The 22,209-nt window shown below is 37.5% G+C and overlaps 1 protein-coding gene across 3 annotated transcripts in view; it reads right to left on the reverse strand.

The window, feature by feature from the left end:
- Positions 1-22,209, reverse strand: part of OGDHL (oxoglutarate dehydrogenase L) — a 56,902-nt gene that overhangs the window by 33,187 nt on the left and 1,506 nt on the right. For all 3 annotated transcript variants that reach the window (XM_083845311.1, XM_083845310.1, XM_083845312.1), the window contains exons 2-6: positions 19,117-19,351; positions 13,144-13,323; positions 5,873-5,975; positions 3,049-3,164; positions 1,581-1,735 (exon numbers count right to left, since the gene is read on the reverse strand). In XM_083845311.1, the coding sequence (XP_083701437.1) occupies positions 1,581-1,735; positions 3,049-3,164; positions 5,873-5,975; positions 13,144-13,323; positions 19,117-19,323 (761 nt within the window). In that variant the 5' untranslated portion in view covers positions 19,324-19,351. The remainder of the gene's footprint in view (positions 1-1,580; positions 1,736-3,048; positions 3,165-5,872; positions 5,976-13,143; positions 13,324-19,116; positions 19,352-22,209) is intronic.

The raw sequence follows: 22,209 nt of genomic DNA on the forward strand, positions 1-22,209 counted from the left end.
GACATGTTGATTGATGCACACACATAGAAGCTCAAAATATTCAGTAAGTGTTTTATGTGAGGAAGACCCTTTGTTCAATAAGCTATACGTAAACACCACAAAGGATGAGAAACCTTACTGTAAAACGCAGTTTCAAGTACCTAAGTATGTAGTACTTGGAAGTAACATTTTTAAGAACAGATTCTTGAGCAAAATGATTGGGCTTTACAAAGCCACTATTCTCAGGAGCACAACCAGTTGTTCACAAAACCAGTTTTCTTGATCACTTTCAGACAAAAAAAAGCATGCTATAGATAGGTGGATAGAAACTTGTTTAAACTTTTTTCTTCCATTTTCAGCAGACAATTAATTTATCAGGAGAATAACATTTGGCTCCTTCATGGTACTAGAAACTGAAGATTCTTCCACAGCTTGGACAGGCAGGAATAGCAGCAAAAATGCCTGTCTCAAGATAAATGGAGATGGTTCATACTGAGGGCTTGTTAAACAAACTTACTCAAGTCCAATATTCACTTGGCTGTTAAGTGACTTTTTTTTTTTTATTACACTTCTGTTTAAATTTAACTTTTAGCCTGACAAACAATCTTGTTATAATACTGGCAAACAAAATGCCTGGCAAGATATCTTCCAAGACCTCCAATGGATACTTCATTTTGAAGTATTTGAACAGAGAAGCTTAATCAAAAAACCTGCCTTCTAATATTGTTAACTCTTGTGTTTATCATATATGCAAACTGTTTCAAAATGTAAGAACTGGAATAAATCTCATGCCTGAGAAGAGAACCTTTTTCTAGGGAAGAAAGGGTAATTCAGTCTCTGGTGATACAGTATTTCTATACAGATAGCCACAACGGGAGCAATCAATGAGCTATTTCCAGACATGCTTTCAGATATTGCAGAGAACAAAATTCTTGCTGCCAGGTCATGCAACAGTACAGCACATTTTGGTGTACCTCAGAAGGCAAAGGGCAAAAACACGACTTGAAATAACATTATGTCTCTCAAATCCAGTCCCAACTTGGCACAGTTTTCCAAAGAGACCGTTAGAATCCCAGTGAGTCAAACAAAGCTCATATCAACATTTCACCCATCTACAAATCCTTGAGCTGACAGTTAGGACAACTTCTTTTGATGACATGCTACCAGAAAGATATACAGTACATACCAAATGTCAGAAGATCAGCATCCAAAGTTGTTCCATTTTCTGAAACAGGTTATGAATCTTTAACACTTAGCAGTAAGATGTTTCAACTAGTCTGCTGAAACACTTTTTTCACAGTTTTTCTCCAAAAGCTAATGAAAACATTGCCAGATTCACCACTAAAGCCTGTGCAAGTGTTAAAGTACACAGCCTTCCTTTTAAGAAAATAGAACGTGAAAAGTCATTACATAGACCTTGACATACCTCACAGTACACACTTTGCCTTGACATCGTGGCCAGGTTAACTACACTCACCTGTACTCCAGATTTCATTTAGACTCTTCACGTCCACATCAGCAGTTTATTGAGCACACCAGCTTCCCACACCAGATTACACCCAGCAACCACAGCGCGGTTTCCCAGCACCACTCCAGCATACCTCATTGAGCGCACCAGCCTTGCCAACAAAGTCCTTTTCTCCTCATTAGTAAACTTCATAACACCTGGTGTCTCAAACTTCTGCCGGATCCACTGGCACTGCTCCACATCATTGATGAACATAAACTCCAAGCCTATGTGTTGGCAGTAGGTATTCTAGGATGCCAAAGCACCAATACAGAAGCTTTAGGAATTAACTGGCCATGAGGAAGCAAGTATATTTTTAAAATTATACTTTTTGTTACCCTTCTGAAAGCTATCTTTCCCACACTAGTCCTATAAGCAAACAAATATTTTAATGAATTCAGTTTGCATGCCAGTAAATTAAAGTTTTCTCTACAAAGCAACATTTCAAAAGTTGTGATGATCCAGCATTGTGCAATACTTTCAAAATAGGCCAATGTATCTGCCTTAAACTTACTGACATGTTTCACCTAATTTGAAACTTTTCTTACAGGCATAGCACAGTCTTTTCTTATACGCAACAGCAAAGATTGAGTGATTTATCAAAATTTATCCTGTCTTTTTAAACTGCCACCTAAAGTCAAGTAATAAAGACAATAAGAAGACAGCTATAAAGCCTCATGCAAATTACCTGATAGCTGTCAATTCTCAGAAGGCTGAAAATCCAAAAAATAAACCAAGCTGCTCAGACCAGAGAAACAAAAGAAAAAAATAGCAAAGACACTTCAAAACTTTTATCTCCTATTTTTTTTCTTACTTTAAACAGAACGATTCACCCAAAAAATGTGTTCAAAATACAGTCAATAGAAAAAACACATTGTGAGTTTGAGTAAAAACCATTCTGAACACACAGTATATGCTCTCTACTACCTCTGAAAAGGAATTTAATGTTAACTTCAGTGGAAAAAAAAATCTAAAGCTCTGGCAAGAGGAGGGAAAACTGGAAGGTTACTTCCTCTTTAATACAAATCAGTTTCTTGAGGCTTTTAGATTTTGCTATTGATTTTCTCCATTTATTTGTACATTATGATTTTAAGGATTTTCTTGAGAACTGCTGCACAGACATGCTGGAAGTACAAAAACCAAAAAGCAAATACAGAGCTCTAAAGCACAACAGAAATGTGCCTGTGCATCAGATAAGCAGCTATAACTGTGGGTCAGATGTGCAAGTCAACACATTCCCTTAGTAACTGTATGCAAGTGTTTTATCTCTGATAGGAAACACAATTACTAAAGGTTCTACTCCTTTCAAGCAACATAAGCTCTTTTTGCAAAACTAGGGCCTAAATTCTAACATATTCACATTTTTATACTCATCTTTAATCTATGCAGTTCAGACATCCAGTCAATGAAACTAATGGAGCTACCATCTCTAAAAAACTGTTCAAGGGTTATTTTGCTGTCATTTGCTGTATTAATAATCGTCAGTTCTTTGTGACTTACAACTAGAAAAATGTTCACTTGTCTTGGGATCTCAAATCACAAATCAAAGATGTCACACTGACCTCCAGCCGTTTGATGATCTCTCGTAAAGAAAGACTGTTCTCATTTCCTCCTATGAAAGTGGTTGTAGGCAGCTGAAAGACTTTGTCCAAATCCGATTCATGTAAGCCATAAAACCCTACAACACGTGCATTATCAATTAGCAAAGCAAGGTATGAAACAAAAATGAAATTAGAATTGTTTTTCAAGCCACCACAAATTGAAGTTTAATAAAGAAATATTAAAAAAGAAGGATACAGATCAAGAACTGAAAATGTCAATATTTTGGATGAATCCATTAGTACAATGAGCTAGATTCAATTCTGGAATTTAAAGAAATGCATTCATTAAATAGTTATTGTTACGTAAGGAGTACAAGACTGATATCAATGCAAGTTAAAGAGACTGCATGACAATGTTAAACTTGAATGGAAAAAGGAAAAATAGCTTCTTAAAATTGTGTGTGTATATATGTATCAAAGTTAAAATACATTTTACAAATAAATATTTACATAGAGAGAAATTATATGTGTGCACATGTAAAAATATTTAAAAGTATTTAAATATTAAAAAATAAAGTTTCTCTATTTTTATTTTTGAATGCTTTATCTTGATTCAAGATATGTTGCAGGCATCCACTGATCTGAAAACCAGCACATAACTCTTAAATCAATGTATAATAGTGCTCTGCATTCCCTTTTAAACTTATTTCTTGAAGATAAAAGACAAAAAAGCAATTTAAAGATTAAATAAGTATGGAACTTAGCATTTAGAGTTGGAGTCAGGCCAAAGAACCGTGTTGCCATCACTTTTACTATACAGCATTTTCAGTAATAACACATTCTGTTTTAAAGTTAATATATTTTAAAATAATATATAGTAAAACAATACATTTTAAAGCATTGAATCTGAAGTGACTAAAACGGGTGTCTGTGTACCACCTTGTCTTCTTTCTGGCACTATATTTGTTTTTTTCAGGACCAAATTAATTCTATAACACACACATACACAAAAATGGGGAGCATAGTTTTATTTGAAACAAAGTAGTGCTACCATCCTGTATTCTTCTTCTTTGCTGTCTTTCTGTCAGGCTTCACAGGCTCCTCATGCTGTGTCATGCAAAAAGGCATATACAGGCACACACAGAACATCTGTGCTTCATACCATAGCAGTGCATATTTATGGAAGCATCACTTCATGTTTAAAGAGACACAATCTTACTGAAATCCAAGAGCTACTAAAAGCAATTCTAGAAACTGAACCACTTATTTGGCAGGTACACCTGTAACTAGCTGCACTTTAAAAGAAACTCCCAGAAGAAACTTCCTACCATGATGTTTCTAGAAGAAGAAACCAGAAGATGAGACAAAGAAAATCAAACACAAAACCAAACACTAAAATACTTTCTGGACTATCAGGGGCCTTTCGCAAGTTTTCTGCCTGGAACATTCAAGGATTTTTGTGTCAGACAGCATTCGAAATACTTCTTTATTTTTCTTTTTTTTTTTTCCTGTTCCAAGACTAGGTTAGAAATTGTTTCCCCTCACAAAATGAAATGTCACCTCAGTTACCACACTCTGAGGCGCATCCCCCTCGAATCATTCACAGTTCTAGCACATTTTTCTGGTGCTCACGCCTTCAGTATGATCCCTTTTGGCCAGTCACAACACTGCACTAGGCTATCTGCAAAATTTTAAAAAATTTGTACTGACTTTCCAATAATTACCCATGATCTGAACAAATTATCTTCAGTTAGTAAACGTCCGTTGTGTTTTCTAGTAGGTACTTCCCTTTAATTAAAGTCAACAAACTTCAAAGTGAACCTTGATTTGTGTAAGCACCTCTGCCCTTAAAGACTTAAGAACTCTACTACTGCCTTTGAACAATCAAGGGTCAGAACTGCTTCTTTCCTACCACCAGAAATAGAAACCACAGAAGCAAAGAGGCAGTAGATGTACTTACAGCAAAACTAAACAGAACTTGTTTTATCTACTGCTTGCACTATGTTTTATGTAAGGTCCAAAGAGCTTGCCTACATATCAAAGAAAAATTGATTCACTGTCCTTAGCAAGTAGAATACCCCCTTTTAAGCAAACCAGGTGGTTTAAAAAGCAGAGGGAAATCAATCAGATGTTTCTTTATTCAAACAGAGCTGGAACAAAGAAACTGATCGGAACAATTCCTCAAAGAAATGCCCTCTTCCCAACCAGAAAACCCCTTGCAAAAGCAGATCCCAGTGTAGTATACTCTTCCAGCAGCAAACTAAAATGCTCATTGTTGGATTACATACAACTCAAAAATTCTACGGTTTTCATGTTTTCTTCTGAAAACTTAAAACAGACTTCTTGAAGTCTAACAGAAGGGCTAAGTAGCAGAGGCTAGAATCCAATTTTGGCATGAAACATGCCAAGTTCCCTCACTCACAATTTTGCTTATTGTTTTCCATATTGATAAGCCTTCATATGTCCCAGGTCATAACAAATATCAAGCATAAAGGATACAAAAGCAACTTAGGACACCAGAATCTTGGCCTGCTGTACTGATTAGTAATAATGTCTGGTGTGGTAAAAAAAAAATGGAGGACTTCCTTTTTTTTGTGTGTGTGTTGTGCTTACAATCATTATTCATGAGAAGGAGAATTCACAGGAACCTTACCTGTGATTCTGGAGCTGAAATTCCATCATCCTGAAGTCTGAGCCTCCTTACAGAGACACAAAGAACTACTTTGTGATATCATCAAGCAGAAAAAGTAGAAGCCTCCCTGAAATGTCTTATTCAATCACTTCAACCCAGGAGACAAAAAAGACAAGTGACTATTGCAAATAATAAGGCATACGGTACACTCACCAAGTTTATCGATCGTAGTGATTAAGTCAGATGGAACAAATGAATCCAAGTCTGCATCCAGAATCCCAAGAGGATCTAGCTGAGCAACATGATGGCCACGGATCTGACAAAAGGAAGAAAGCAAGAGAAAAAAAATCATGCTAATAAAAGTCAGACAAAGGGAAAAAGTCACCAATATCTCTCCAAAGCATGTAGATAGGCCATGAAGTCAAAATAAGCAAGCACTACTAAGGTCAAGAGAGAGTCAGATTTGAAACTTTTTCCACCAAGAACACAAAATAAGCATTATATCTCAGGATATGTACACTATTTCTATTAATAGCTGTTGACTATACATTAGGATGCAAGTTTTAGTTTGTCTGGCACACAATTTAAAGTAGAATTACACTGAAATCTAAGTAAAGAAACTGCTAAAGATGGTAAAATCTAAATCTCTGGGCAAAAATTAAGAAAAGATGACTAGTCTATAAATCACTTGCTATTTCTGCCATTTTGTATTTTTGTCTGAATCCTTCTTTCAGCAGCTGCAGAATAGCAAAATATGGCATTGCTGACTTAAAACACGGATTGATGAAAAAGAAATTTCTATTGGAATTGAATGGATCAGTCTTCACGAGCCTGGCTCCACATCACATAGCAACATCCATTTTCATTCACGGAATTTTGGAAATTTCATCTGTGATATGAATGATATTCAAGACATCAAGGAACATGCTCTGGGGAGTTTAGTCACCTTTCTGTTAGCAGAATTACTGGTGTCAATGTATGCCACAAGCTGCTATAGATTAGTGCCTTATATTAACGTGTGACATTACTGCTGAAGAAACAATGAATTGATTCAATAGAGCCACACAGGTTTTTTGTTTTATACAATCTCTCTTACGCATGAATCAAATATACCAAAGTAGCTCATTAGAAGTTTTTTTTTTTCAATGAATACATTACTGTTTTCTCCTTATTACTTTTCTCTTTAAGGACAAAGTTCACATCACCTGGATAGATTTTCATTCACACTGTTAATATCCTAATTGTCTCTGGGAAAAAAATATTAATAATAAATTACATCACACAGTAATAGGGAGTGATGAAAGTGTGGCTTGTTTACAAGAAGTGACTTACAAAAACACTATTCAGATGTTCTACATTTGCAGGAGAGTTTACAACAAAATCCACTCCACTCGTAAGCAAACAAACCTAACTAAGGCATCTTTTTTAAAACCACCAGACCTGTAAATTCAGTCTGGCCTCTGAGATTGTTTGCATCTCATGAATCACCAGCAATAAAGCTCTGACAGGCCAAATGATGCCCACGGCAACATCTGTGCCACCTCATTGTTTACAGCAGCACAAAGTCTATCTGACTGGAACTAAGCAAACAATTCTGTCTCAAGCATCATCAACAGGAAAGAATTCACCTCCCTAAGCTACATCTGCTGCACAGTATTAGGAGGAAGACGAGTATTAGCAAGAATGCCAAAACCCAAAAGAGCAAATCAGTAAAGCGCTGTGCCAAATTACATGCCAGGAGCAGTCAGGTCTTTTACTAAAGCACAGTATTTTCCACAATATCAAGTTACTTTTTAATAACAGCACTCCAAAAGGGGAAACTTAACAATTTGGCAACAGATAACTGGTAAGATAACACTAGACACTCTATTATAATGAAAATGTATACAACCATCTAGTTTTCTAGTGTGTACCTGATTCATCTGTCTACACAATACAAAGAGAGCTGTAAGATTCAGCAGTACAGGTTGGGGAAAATCAAAGCTGTCTTCTTTTCTACCCATCTACAAACAAGCTACACAACAGAGCTCATATTCTGATTGCAGAACAGTCATTATTACCCACAATAAATGGGACCTAAAGGAAACCAAAAGGATGAAAAATTCATCATTACAAGATGAGTTAAATTCATCAACCCCTGAGAGAGAAGGGGTATTTTTAAAAATTAACAAAACAAGAAAAGGCCTGAAGTAAGAGTGTCAAAACTGCCACATGTGAGATTCATAATCTACAAGAGACTTCTGATCACTAGTCCTGGAGAGATTACAAATATTTTGGAGACAACAAAGTGATGCAAAGGTAAAAATATTTAGAGACTGTTACTACAATGATATTGTTCTGGAAATGTTCCCCGTACCCTGCCAGGATTTGTCCATAGAAAAGAAAAAATAACTACATATACCACAGATTTTATACATGTCTATACTTCCAAGCAAAAAGGTTTGTATTTTTCCAGTGCATAAGTACTGTATGAAAATTACACACAATATACTTCCGTAGACAGCTGCATCCTCATCCTTTGGTTCGTAAGAATAATGTGCTATCACAACTGACAGTATTTAAAACTGGCTGTCCTGGTTTTGGCTGGGATAGAGTTAATTTTCTTTCCAGTAGATGGCACAGTGCTGTGTTTTGGATTCAGGACGAGAACAATGCTGATAACACACAGATGTTTTAGTTGGTGCAGAGAAGCGCTTGCACAGAGCCAAGGGTCACTTTTCAGCTCCTCATGCTGCCCTGCCAGCGAGGAGGCTGGGGGTGCAGCAGAGCTGGGAGGGGACACAGCCAGGACAGCTGGCCCAAACTGGCCGGAGGGATGTCCCACACCACCCCGTACCCCGTGGCATCATGCAGAACAATAAACCAGGGCGGTTGGCTGGGGTAGGGCTGCTGCTTGGGGACCAGCTGGGCATCGGCAGTGCACTGTATGTCACTTGTTTTGTATATTCTTTTATCATTATTATTAACACTTATTTTTTTTCCTTCCTTTTCTGTCCTATTAAACAGCCTTTATCTCACCCCATGAGTTTCACCTTTTTTTCCAATTCTCTCCGCCATTCCACTGCAGGGGGTGTGAGTGAATGACTGCTCAGCTGCTTGCTGGGTTAAACCACAACGCTGGCTCAACTTGCTCTTGACTTGATTTAGGAGACAGCAACAAAACCAAAACCTTGACCCCAGTGCTGAAAGCGTCACTGAACAGAGGAAAAGCTACCACCACCTATGCTTATGAGTTGCTGGAGGAGATGGGGGCTTTCAAACTTCAGTCGTATTGAAGAAAGTAAATGTCAGTATCATAGTTCAGACAGTGACGACTTTGATTTTATCTGGGAGCTCAACACAGGCTCTTTTGTATCAAAGAGGAACAAGGTTGTATTGCTAAAGTATCCATTAACCTGGAAGCATTTGAGAGTGACTTAGAAGTGAAAGTGAGCTTTTAAAGCAGGAAATGCAAAGAACAAACACGTAACTTAGCAGGGCTGCCATCCCTAAAGGCTTTCAAGACCACTAAAAGCTGAAAGCCCCCCCCTCCCTTTAATATCTTTGATACACCACATGGGAAAGAGTTGTAATTCAGTTACTGGAAATGCTGTGTGAACACAAAAAAGGATAATCTAGGAGAAACAAGAATCCGGGGTGGGAGGGGCTGTGTTTTCATCCTTATCAGAACAGCTGAGAAATAGACAAGTTGTTGTGAAAAACAGAAGCTCATGAAGTACACCATATCCACTATGCCCAGTTTTCACAAGAGGTAGGGTGAGAGTGAAAAAGAGGATGAGAATGAGCAAGCATAAAATCGCAAGTGAACATGCAAAGAGATAGCATATGAGCAAGCAAGAAAGCAAGCAAGCAAGATCTTTCAGTTTAATCAGATGAGATAAAACCTCTATATGCTCCATTTAGAAGCTTCGCAAATCTTTCTCCTGCTGAATCATACAATCTTCAATCTGGAAAACATACATCACCATGCCGGACTCTCATGCCAAAAGGATGCATGCAAGTGACTTGTGGTCATTAAAGGGTAACATTAAGGGCTAAATGGTGATCCTGTCTAGACCATGAAATCTAGCAGGAGTTAGTCTAAAGAACCCATTTTTACTCACCTTCTGAATAACCGGGTGGTTACTGCTAAGGACAGCATACCCTCAAAGCACGGCTTGTAGATTGTGCCCTGATACACATATCCCTTAGCACAACCAATTTTTTGCAGTTTGCACATTTCATCTTTTGGGACTGAACAAAACCAGGTGAAACAGGCAAATAGAAATGACTGTTCACGGTCAATGTTTCTAACAGATAATTAATTAAATACTGTATTCGTACTACACCTCATAGGCAATTTGCAAAGCATGATAAAGCCATCCAGCCAAAAAAAAAAAAAACACAAGTGATTGCTATATGCAGTAACTGTGGCCATCAAATGAAATTTACAGTACTATCCCACCCTGCGCTTCAACTCATCATTTGTAAAGCAATCTGCAGATCTTGGCAAAAAAAAAATTTCATTATTTTTCTTGTTTCAGAGCAAGATACTTTAGAGTTTTTGGTTTGTTTTTTGTTTTTTTAACTCTCCTCCTGGGTTGACAGATCTTTTAACATGAAGAGAAATACATTACTGATCTGAAAACAAATCAGTTACTAGAGATTAATGTGCAACAAGAACAGAAATTAGTAATGTCTTGCAAATGAAGTTAACATTTTGAAGGCCATTGCAACGGTTAGTGCATCGAGGACAATTTTCCTGAAGTATTTTAATGTTTTTAAATTGAATGTGATTTTATTTTTTTCCAACTAACAAAAGTCATAAAGATTTTTTTTTTGTTTAACACTTTTAGTTAGAGTTGAAGTGTTTGCCTCCTATTATCCTAATGTACACATCACTTCAGAAGACACTATACTATCCTTCACACCTCCAGAAGGCTTTCTGTACTATTTCATCAACCACAGTGCTAAGAAGTGCTGTTTACAAACATAAACAAAAGGAAAAAGAAAGTCAAATGGATATGGCTATTCCTGCAATTTTTGTTGTAACTTAAAAGAAACGAAAAATTTTAAGGAAAATTATCCCTGATCTACAAGTGCTACAAGACTAATTAGTCTTATTCTATATTATTTTATGAAAACACAGTTTAAGAAGATAGTCAATTTGAACATGAGATCCTTTGCTCTAGATAAGAAAAGAGAAAGATAAACCCTTTCTAATATAACGTGAAGGATAAATGTAATATCTTAATCAGTTAATATTTAGCAGAGGTGTTGAAAGTATTTGTGTTTTAATTGAATTGGTTTTACTTTTTAAGAGTTAAATCAATAACAACAAATACAAATGTGCCATATGCAGGGTCAAAGGATTCACAAACTCTGAAGGACCGAGCCAAAAAACCCTTGAGCCAGTACTGATAATGATGCTCTCTCAAAACCACAAAAAGAACTCCCCACATTACTTAAACAGAAACAGGACACAAACAGGTACACTTTTGAGCTAGTGCCAAGTTTAATTTTTTCAAAGAATTTCAGCCAAAATGGAAAAAAAAAGTCCCAAGAATTGCTGTGCCAGAGACTTCCAATATTTGCTCCAAATATCAAACAAAATCCATGAGTGTTTTGCATCGATACAGAACTTAAAGCCCTAAATCTGATTCAGCTTCAAATTAAAATGTCATTATTGTTAAATGTATCAAAACAGCCACTCATTTAATAAATACCTCAGCAAATCACAACGCATCAAAGCAGAGTCAGTAGTCAGAGACACCATTCTAGTACACTGTTCATGCTTTCTAGACATAGATTCCAAAAAGAAAATCTACTTTAGAAAAGAAGAAGTAAAGCATTTAATTTAGAATCATTCTAGTGTCTAAGCTTATTTTTGTCAAGCACACACATTTCACTGGAAATCCCTCTTTCATTGCATCCCGTGCTCTGCTTTAGAAAAAGCAATAGATTAACTGCCTTTCCAGGAGACCTGCTCAACAGACCACAAAGCAGTTTACCACAAAAACCATAAAACACTGACAGGTTTGAGAAATGAAAATTCTGTATCTTTCTCAATTTCATTTCATTATCAGGCAAAGGAAGGTCACAAATTGATCTAATCCCTTCAACGCTGAATTTAGAGGGTATTAAATACCTTTTAAAAACAGACAGTTGCCTTAGGTAATCCTCTTTCATTGTTTGTCACAGACACATAGGTGCCTGCCATTTATAGGGACATTTCTATTCCATCATTTGAGTCAGATAACACACACTTTCAAACACAGGAAACAAAACAGCACAATTCCAAGTAAATGCTGTCAAAGCAGGTCAATGTTCTCTAATTTTCTCTAATTCTTCAATAAAATTTTACTCCAAGCAAGAGTGAATGGGCTGTAGTAGTAGTTTACTGCATAGATATTTCAAACTGAATTTCCTATTTTGTCTATATTCACAAATCTTTCTCCAACAACATACCTCTCCAACAGCTGCATTAGTAGAGTTCATATTTGAATCAACAATGATAATGTATGCAGAAAGGCAAGTTTAAAAAAAAATAGTGTTCCTTTTCCATTCCTCCATCATAGCAAGCAGGAGATGAAATTCTTAGTGTTGAGAAGAACAGATCTGTTCAAGTCAAACTGTAGCTAACTTCTCAAGAAGTTACAAATTTATTAAAAAAAGGCAACAAAAATCCATTTTAAAAATCTAACTGGAATGTGCTGCTCAACACACATCTATAGGTTTGGGGTTTGCTTATTTGTTCGTTTCACACTGTTTTCAAGCCCTTATTGAATTTAAGTTATTAAACACAAGTCCAAATAAATACACTTAATCTTGTTTTACATTTAGAAAATATCTAGCCAAAACCATTGTAGCACTTCCAAAATCCTTTTCCTTTTAGAGGAAAAAAGGAAATTACACTTAATTTCTTAATTCAAGAGTTAAAAAAAATGTGTGAAACAAAGTCAATTTTGATGAATAGCTTCTCTAAGAGAAATTCATCAAAGCTGACCCAAACTCAGTACTTTCAGCCTCCCAAAATTCAATCTCTGTTTAATTCATTACTACTCCTCTCTCTTTTTACTTATTATCCTGCTGAAGTCAAAAACCTCAACATTCACACTAGATGCATGAGAAGGAAAGCACATTTCCTCCTGTCTTACAGAAAGACTGAAGCATTTAGACCTGTAACAGCTCCCCCAGAGGTGAGGACAAACTTAGATCATGAAAAGGTTTGCAGCTGAAGAGTGGGAAAAGTACTTATTTCATTCACATCAGGACATTCATTAGTACCTCCACATCCAGGACAATTCTGTTCATATGAAGCAAAATTACTTTAGGTAATTATTACTTAGCATTCCAACTTAGTCAAGCATCTTACTGAGTCAGAGAAAAAAAATAATCTTAACAGACAGAAATTAAGATCAGAGGACAAACAAGAACATTAAAAGGAAGAAAAAGGTTGTTTGCGAAGGAGAGAACCTCCCACCTTCAGCCCAGCGTACACTTACTTGGTATGCTCTTATCAAAGACTGCACAGCAAGATGATCTTCAACAAGTTTTTCAGCTTTACTTGGTGTCTGGGCCAGGCCATGGCTCTGAAGAAATGACGCCTTTCTTTCCAACTGATCTGGTAGATGGGGATCATATGCTTGGCCAGCATTAGTATTGCGGAAAAACAAATCCCAGGACTGGACATGTGTACAGAGGAGGAAGGAAGGAAGAAAACTTATTACTTCAAACAAAAGTTTCCACCAAATGCATCAGCTACAAGCTGGAAATCATACCTCACTGCGTTACAGTATTAAGTACAACTAATAGCCAGCAACAGGAGAGAATAAATACAACACAAGATGAAAGGTCTGTCTTGTCCTGACTGTCTCTATAACATCGTAAGCAATGACATAGAACAGAAGAGAATATCCCGAGTTGGAAGGGACCCACAAGGATCATGGAGTCCAGCTCCTACATATGATATGCTCCACACCTCTGTAGCAACTCCATATTTTCATTTACACAGAAACGTTTTTGTCTGATCTCTTACACTGAGCTTGTTCAGTGAAAAACTCTCCAGCACATTTTACTCTCCAGCAAAGCATCTTGGTACATTATTCATTCACACAGCTCTTTTTAACAGATATGTTTATTCAAGCAACCAGTAATGGCTATAATAAGTATGCTGGCTGGTAAAGAGCTATCAAGCCTGTAAAACTGAAAACCCTAATAAATGAAGTTAATCCATTCCTGTAATGACACTTAAAAGAATTCATGATACTTCAAGATACTCAATGAATATGCTAACTCCGAATCTGTCCGTAAGGGCCTTTCTTGAAAAAAATGTTGAAAAGCAATTACAGCTGTGCTGAGGGAGGCTTGTGGTCTACAATCCTCTCCTGACTAGCTCAGGATACCTTACAAAAGAAATTATGGCCCTGGTTTCAGTCACAGGTCCTAACTTTAGGAGAATACACATTACAGAAACTGAATTACAATGAACGGAAAATCCTTGAATTTCCCTTCTATACTTTTACACAAGCCACTTAAAGTATTCATTGTTTTGATTCCTTTGTGTATTCTGTAATGTAATACTAATTACACAACAAAAAAATATTTATAAAATTGTATTTTCATTAATGAAGTCTTCATACAGAAATTTCTACAAGCTTCAAGGCATTCGGGAACACTACGAGGGGGCCAGCCTACAAGGGCAAAGCCTCACCCAATCTTCCAAGCTTAAGTTGTAGAAGCTGGGGGAACATTGAACCTGTGTGCAAGAATTTCATCATGAACATGAGTCCAATGCCAGAGAAAAACTCTTTAAAGACACCTCTTTTGGTTTGTCATTAATATTAAGCTGCACTGCTACAAATACGCTAAACATACTTAATTAATCACACTCCCCTTATTCAGAACCGATCTAAACACAGCCTAATTTTATATGCCTTGGCAAATCAAGGCAGACAGATCATGCTTGGTGGTCAGTTTGAGACATACGGATGAAGAGTTCATTCTTCCTCCCTTATCACTTATGCTTATTTCATATTTTCTTCTTCACTTGACACATCACCAGCCACAGTTAGATTAGAAGTCTGAATTTACAGAACATCCCATAAATGGTCTACAAGACCGTTAGTGTAAATGTATCGCCCCTGGTATTCCCTCTTACTCTCTGTTAAGACCGTTTTTTCACTCTATGCTTACACGGCACCTCATCTGGGAGTTTGCAGCCCGCAGACTGTGGTAAGCAGACGCAATACCTTTGCGTTACAAATAAGGCTACTTAGACTGCAGGAATTACTTTGGCAATACAAAGTTATTAACTTTCATTAAATTAATAGCTTCCAAACACGCATTTGGAACTGTGACAAATCTAACATTTGGTATTCATGGAAAGTTTTAATAAGGAATACATTTTGGTTATCTTAAGGTTCCTTCCTCAACTTTTCGAACCATCGTATACACACGTGCAAGGATGATCATAATATTTTTTTGCTGCGTCAAAATTTTTTCATTTAAAAAACATTTTCATGTAAAAGTTATCACAACACAGTCCCACAAAAAAAAAAAAAAAAGAATATTAAACAAGTGGTCTACTGAGACAGTTGCTAACTAAACCCAGGGAGACTTGCCCAACAGGCTACCTGTTCAAGAACAAGCACAGGACCCTTTCTGCATGCAAACTCACAAATACAAAGAAATACCTTCAAAATGTTTACACCTGAAGATGCAGCCAGCCGGGACAGAAGGAACCCATGCTATTTCTTCTTATTGCATTTTTGAACTTATTGATTTGTTGAGCCAGCTTGACATTTAATCAGAGGGGAGGGAAAATACATCATTTGGCTACAGAAAATTAGTTTTTTCTAGACACACATCCATCAAAGCCTTTAAAAATTTCTGTAGTGTCTTTCAAGATTGATACCAGATTATAGTCTTCAAGTCTTGTGTATCAATGTCAGTCTTTGGCAACAGCATTTACCAAGTGACTGAACAGCCAGAAGACAAACTTGGTCTCACAGCGAACCTAGAGCTTCTCGACTAGTCAAGTTCTTTAAAAAATGGTAGAGGGGACTTATAATAGAAAAACACATCTGTGGAAAAAAAAAATGTAGTGGTACATGATATATTGCCCGTTTGTGGTTTGTTTTTTTTTTTTTTTTTTTTTTCCTGGCAGCAAATCTCTGTTGTAGTTAGCTATGATTTTAATTTCCCAATTAATATAATATAATTCAAGTGATTAAGTGGCAATATTCTACTCCTATAATAAAAAGTGTTACATTTAGAATAACAAGCAACATATTAGTTATCTTGATGATTTTTTTTCTAGTGATATTGTAATACTTATCAACTGCACTGAAGACAGCAAAGCCTTAGAAGACACACAGTGAGCATCACTGCATCATGTAAAAAAAAAAAAAAAGTCAAACCAAAAAAGGCCACCTTTTTTCCAGGTACATACAACAAGGAAGTGATTACACACTCATGGTAGAGTGGCTGCGTATGGGATAATATGGTAGCCATTATGTACTCAATATCCAACCATGCAGTTTTGTAATTAATCTTGTGATAGTAATAACTGAGCCTTGTCAAGCTTCTCCCTTATGATCTATGGCCCTGACACCACAATTCAAGCAGAAATAATGATGCCTTTCTCAAAGCCCACATCATTTTATTCTGATTGTTGTTTTGGCTGCTTTAAGAATAGGAAAATTCAAAAGACAAGGAAGAGCAGGAAATCATCAGGAACTGATTTACACAAGGAATAAAAGCTCCTATGGAAATAAATGTATGTCCTAGACATATAACCACAGTATATAAAGAAAGGAGACATTCTCAGGAAAAGCACCAATAGTAGCACTGAATGTGGATATTTCCATGTGATAGTCATATTTCAAACAGTAGTTTTAAGTAAGCATACATGGGAAGACATGCCTAATCAATTCTTCTGAGGGGGAAATAATTTGAGTAGCCTTGATTAATTGCAGTTTCTAAGTAAAAATGAATACAGTGTCATTTTAAAAGACCAGAAAAAAATAAAGATTTTTCATCTCATTAACAACAAGGAGGTACATCCCCACTGATAAGGAGATATCCACGAGGAAGAAACACGAGGAAAAAGAGGAAAGAGAAAGTAAGGTCTAAAAGCCCAGAACAAACTGGGTCTCTACGCAATGCAGGACAATGAAATATGAGTGGTCTGCAGAGAGATCCAAATTATTAATGATAACCATAACCAACACCACACAAGGTGCTGGTGTCTCTGACATTGTTTTCTAACACCTCCAACACTTTCTGTAGCAGAATGACAGAACGACAACCTCACCTAGCATCATACAACTATGGCACACATTTTCCTTATTTTTAAGGAAAGAGAGTGACTGCAGCTCTCAATATTTTAGCTTTTTTTCTTTTTTCTTTTTAAAGGCCAAATTAAACAATTTCTGTCAACAAAAATTCAGGGGATGGAGAGCTTAGTTTTTAGCTGATGAAATACAATGGTCTTGAAGAAATTGAAAATGAACTTTACTGATGAAACAAAGTAAGAAAAAAAAAGATGATCACAACACTGTTCTCCTCCCCCACCTAACTGAAAAAAAAAAATTATTTAAGGAAGAATAGCTGTAAAGGCATTGATGGTATCCATCAATCATACCTTTTTAAGCCTCAAAAATCTGTCAAACAGTGAGTTTACTTCAATTCATTACTGCTGTAATTATATTACATACACTAAACCTGGAAAAGAATTCACACATACTTAAAATGCATCTTGAATCAGTGGGGATCCACTCCCTAGGCCACAACCTATTCCACCAGCATGTTTACATTCCTCTGTCCATTCATTTCCAACAATTTATCAGTTGCTGTTCAACCTACAAACTGCATTACCTCATCCCGAAGGTGGCAAGACCACCAGACAAGCCGGAGAGCCTTTTGGTGGGATTTTAGCGCTTCCACCCATCCCTGAGCATGAGAAAAGTAAGGAGCAGGTCCCGGGAGCCCAGCAGCTCAACACGGGGTGCCTGGGGAGGGCCGGGCCCTTCAGCACCTTGGGCAGCTCCGGCAGGGCTCGGCTCAGCCTCACAATGCCAGGGGACCTGGCCGCTGCAGAAGGTGCTCCACTGCAAGGGGTCTGAACAATCATGGTCCTTCCTCCTAAGGGAAAGGGAGCTGACATACACTGCTGCAACCTAAAATGGAGATGTCACCCTGCACAGACCTTGTGCGTGAGTTTATCCAGTGCACTCACAAGTCAAGGGCTAAGATCAATCTGGAGCACCAAGAACTGGTGAGGATGTCTCATAAATTAAATCTATGCATTCACACAACGTACTACCTTACTCTGCACTGGCTGGGAATTTCACTGGCAGCTACATGAAGAAGAACCAAAGATGGGATGAGAGAAGGAGCCACCCCTGGAAAAGGTCTCTAAGTTCCAAGTTAAGGAACAACGCAAAAAAACTGGTATGTGAACAACCACATTCAGTCTCCAGAGTCGCTGCTGGGTTTGTCACCTCCCAACAGAGCTAAGATCATACACAGCATCCAGAAAAAAGTTCCAAAACTGCTACTTTTGGTCCCCTTTTTTCTCCTGAACATGAGTCACTTCCTCACTCTCTAGACAGATTATCAGACTTAGAGCAACAAATTCTAAGTGACATTTTGATATATGTGCCTCAAGAATAAGGCAACACACAACCAATTTGGCAAAATGTTTTGGGCACAATTCACAATGCTTCTGTAGAAAATGGCTCATCTGTTTCAGAATTTATCAGACTTCTCGTCAACCACTTAAGTTAATATACATGTATCACCATAAGAGAGCCTTGCTTGTCAGCAGAAAGCTTGTTAAAAAATAAAAAACAAGTCCATATATTTTGCCCTTAAGATAGGAATTTAGCAATAACATTGTCAAAAAAAATGCAAACCACTGAAGTAGCCTGGAGAGAGAGAGAAGAATTCACTTCTCAAGATACATAAGAAGGTTTTTCTGACAATTTCAGATTCAGTTTTAAGGTTACAACTTGCACAGTTACCTAAGAAGATGATTGTACAGTTCACTTAAGACAGTTTAATAGTACCAACACCAACACGCCATTTTTTGTTTACAACATACTCGCTGATATAACCCCATTATGAAAACCAAAAAAATTAAAAGTCTTTTATTTCTTGGATCTTCTTCAAGATGTCATTAATTACTTATCTGTCTGCTTTAACAGCCTTTCCATGGAAGAATGCTGAAAGTTTCTGAGTCTAGTGTGGACTTCTCATTCTTTCAGCTGAGGTCACCATACCCGTGCCTCCTCTGTACTTTTTTTTTGCTGTAATATCACATCTTAGAACAATCAATATGTAGGAAATTAGTTTCACAGTTTTCATTTTGCACAAGACTTTTTTCTGGACTTTTTATAACACAAGTTAAAAACAGAAAAATCAATTCCACTCTTAACCTAATAGTATCATTTACAGTTAAGTTTTAGACTTACCTTATGTACACTTCTTGGGTTTTCCAGCCACGCATAATACATTTCCTCCACATAATTCGAATTACTCCCACTCAGGAATGGTTCTGAGGTTCCTGATGAAACATACCGTCGGTCATGTAAAAACACCCTTCTGGCTATATCTTGCTTTTGCAGAAGTTTAATGCCATGCCACTTCACCGTAGCCGCAAACAACTTCAGATGACTCATGTTTGTTTATTTGACAGAAGATCCAAACCTATTAATAAGACCAAAAAAAAAATTTAATCAGAAAAACAGCAAATGAATTTCAGACGCATTCAGTCTCAAAGAGAAAGCTGAAGTTTATGGCTAGAGAGCTCTTCAGCGAAGCTCCGGCCTAGGCAGGAAGTTATTTATCTTCAGGAGAGAGGCCATTCATTCCATGGCTGATTGCTGAGCTACACGAAAAGCAGTGGACCTGCTGCTGCTGGCCATCCCCACGTCAAGCAGTTCACCTCACAGGTTCTGTAAGCGATCACATCAGCCTGGTTTCTAAGGCAATCACGACACCGCTTGTACCGCATGCCCCCTGAGCCCAGGTTCCCTGCGAACGAATGGCCCTGCTAATCACTGAATTCTCCGGAGCTCCTGGCAACTGCAGCTTCTGTTGCTCAGCTGAAGAAAGATGTGACCTTTTAGGAAGCCAAACTGGGGTAGCTTCAACAAACAGTTCCAATCACAAATACAGTGGCTGAAAAAAGCCTGCTGCCTTAAAGTTAGGCAGCATGCAATGATGCTGACAAAATAATTAAATACTACCAATAATGAGCGTTAGTTAAGTCTTCATATCGACATGAATTGGTGTTATCTTAAGAAAAGGCTCAGTTTCATTTTCTCTCCTAACTTGCAACATTTAACTCATCCTTTTAATGACCTCTTATTAGCTTTTTAACAAAAAAGCAGATTCCTTATAACTTTGAACACAATGAAAAGAAAAAAAGGATGTGAATCTTGGAAATGCTGAATACCATCAGCTTCAGCACTAGGAAAGGGAATCAAAGCTCCCCTTGAGAATAAAAAGAACATACGTAGCTTACTGACAGACCAAAAATAGTCCAATCCTAATGCTGAAGATGCTAAAATTGCAAAAGAATAACAGTAACGTGAAAAGAAATTATTCATTTCACATTCTCCATGGTGCCCAGATACATGGAAATTATTCTCCCAAGGAAGTATCACCAAAATCATATAAAGGAGTATGCAACCCTCCTTTAAACAAACAAACCAACAAAAACCACCTCAAAACCACGTGCTCTTCTCTCTCCGCTTGGTGTTTTCAGCCAACTGGCAAGGGTTAGGCTACTAATATGCTGGATCCTCTACACATCAACATTATTTCCTGTCTACCTGTATTCACTTGTCATTTCCCATTTTACAGATTTAAAGATTATTACAACATTGACTTCCTTCTGTCCCAACACGTTGCCTATGATTAGGGCTCCTAGTCAACCACGGGGAGATAAATATCATCAGCACTGGTTTGAAATCAGATTAAGTCCTGCAACAGCTCAGAGCAACTGGGACAACAGATTTAAAAATGTGTTGTCTACAAACATAATTCTCTCTAAGACATAATCGCACTAAAACCACTATAGACACATCGCATGATTTCACACAACTTAGTAACATTTCAACGTGCTGTAACAGGAACAAGTGAGATGTGACACGGCCTTTGTATCTGTGCCCATTCTGCTAGAAATTCTTACTGCACAGATGTAATCCCATGTGAATCCCACCCTCTGCCACCAAACATCTGCACACATACCTCAGGGGGTGCAGATTTGTTCCTTATCATACTACAGTGACAAACTTCTTAAGTACATGTCATTTCACTTTCCTTTGTGCTAAAATGCTTGTCTGGTGGATGTGTAGATCTTTCTAGCACTCAGCGAAAAATGTATAGGAAAACAAGAATTTAGGAGATTTGAAAACAGATGCAAATTATGCATATGACATAATATATACTAGAAACAGAGTTTGTAAGCGGTACCAGTCATGTCCTCCAACTTCCATCCGAATTCCAAAACGGGGTCAGAACCCCACTTTGAGGTATAACTGCCACTGGTATAAAGCTGCCAATCATGTAATTCCAGTCAGATTTCAACTACAGATTCATTTCACTGAACAAAACTGACTTTTTCCTACTTCCTCCTCTTGCACACGCCGCTGTTTAGCACAGCTGTCAGCTGCTAATTGAACTGGAGACCACCAACATGATCACAGACCATTCCAGCCCACTCAGCCTTCAGACTGTCGGTCAAAAATCAGCACACAGGACAGCAGGCAGAAGGCAGAAATAGGTAGGATTGTTCACTCTGCTATGCTTCCTAAATCAAACCCTGAAACAAAAACAGTGATTGGCAAGGCATCAAGCTGAGGGAGAAACAACCTAAAGGAAGATATTAATTAAACCTCTACGAGAGATCTAATAAATAAGAAAGAAGCAATGAGCCAGAACAAATACCTGATATTTAACGCACCAAAGCACCTTTACCATGTTGGAAGTAAATGAAAGCCCTAAGCAAGTGAAAATCTCCACGGCTGTTCTGCAGCACTGGATGTGTGTCTCACGTTATGAGCTAGCTTTCACCCCGGCACCCTCAAGTCTAGATGTGACCCAATGTCATGGATAGTCGTGGGAATTGTTCTAGCTAGGTTTCTGAAGGGTATAGAAGCACATGAAAAAGAAAACAGTGAGACAAACCTGATAACAAAGTGTTTGTCCAGCTTTTTTCAAGATCACATTAAATATAAACATGTTGCAAAGGCTAATATCTTTTGGAAGCATCTGCAAAAGCTGCAACGGATCACTGAAACTAGAGGCACATGGAATAGTTTCATCAAATAAGGCTGCTTCAGGAATATATACCTCCACATGCTAAATGCTTTTCATTTCAGCCATGGCACCACACTGTATAAAGATGCACAGTTCTCCATCCAAAAATTTGAACTGGAAGAAGTTTACAGGCCATGCACTCATAGAACCATGGAATCACTTAGGTTGGAAAAAACCTCCACAATCATCAAGTGCAACTGTTAACTTTGCGCTGCCAAGTCTACCACTAAACCACATCT

The sequence above is a fragment of the Anser anser genome (genome assembly GCF_964211835.1).
Source record: "Anser anser genome assembly, chromosome: 7".
NCBI lineage: Eukaryota > Metazoa > Chordata > Aves > Anseriformes > Anatidae > Anser > Anser anser.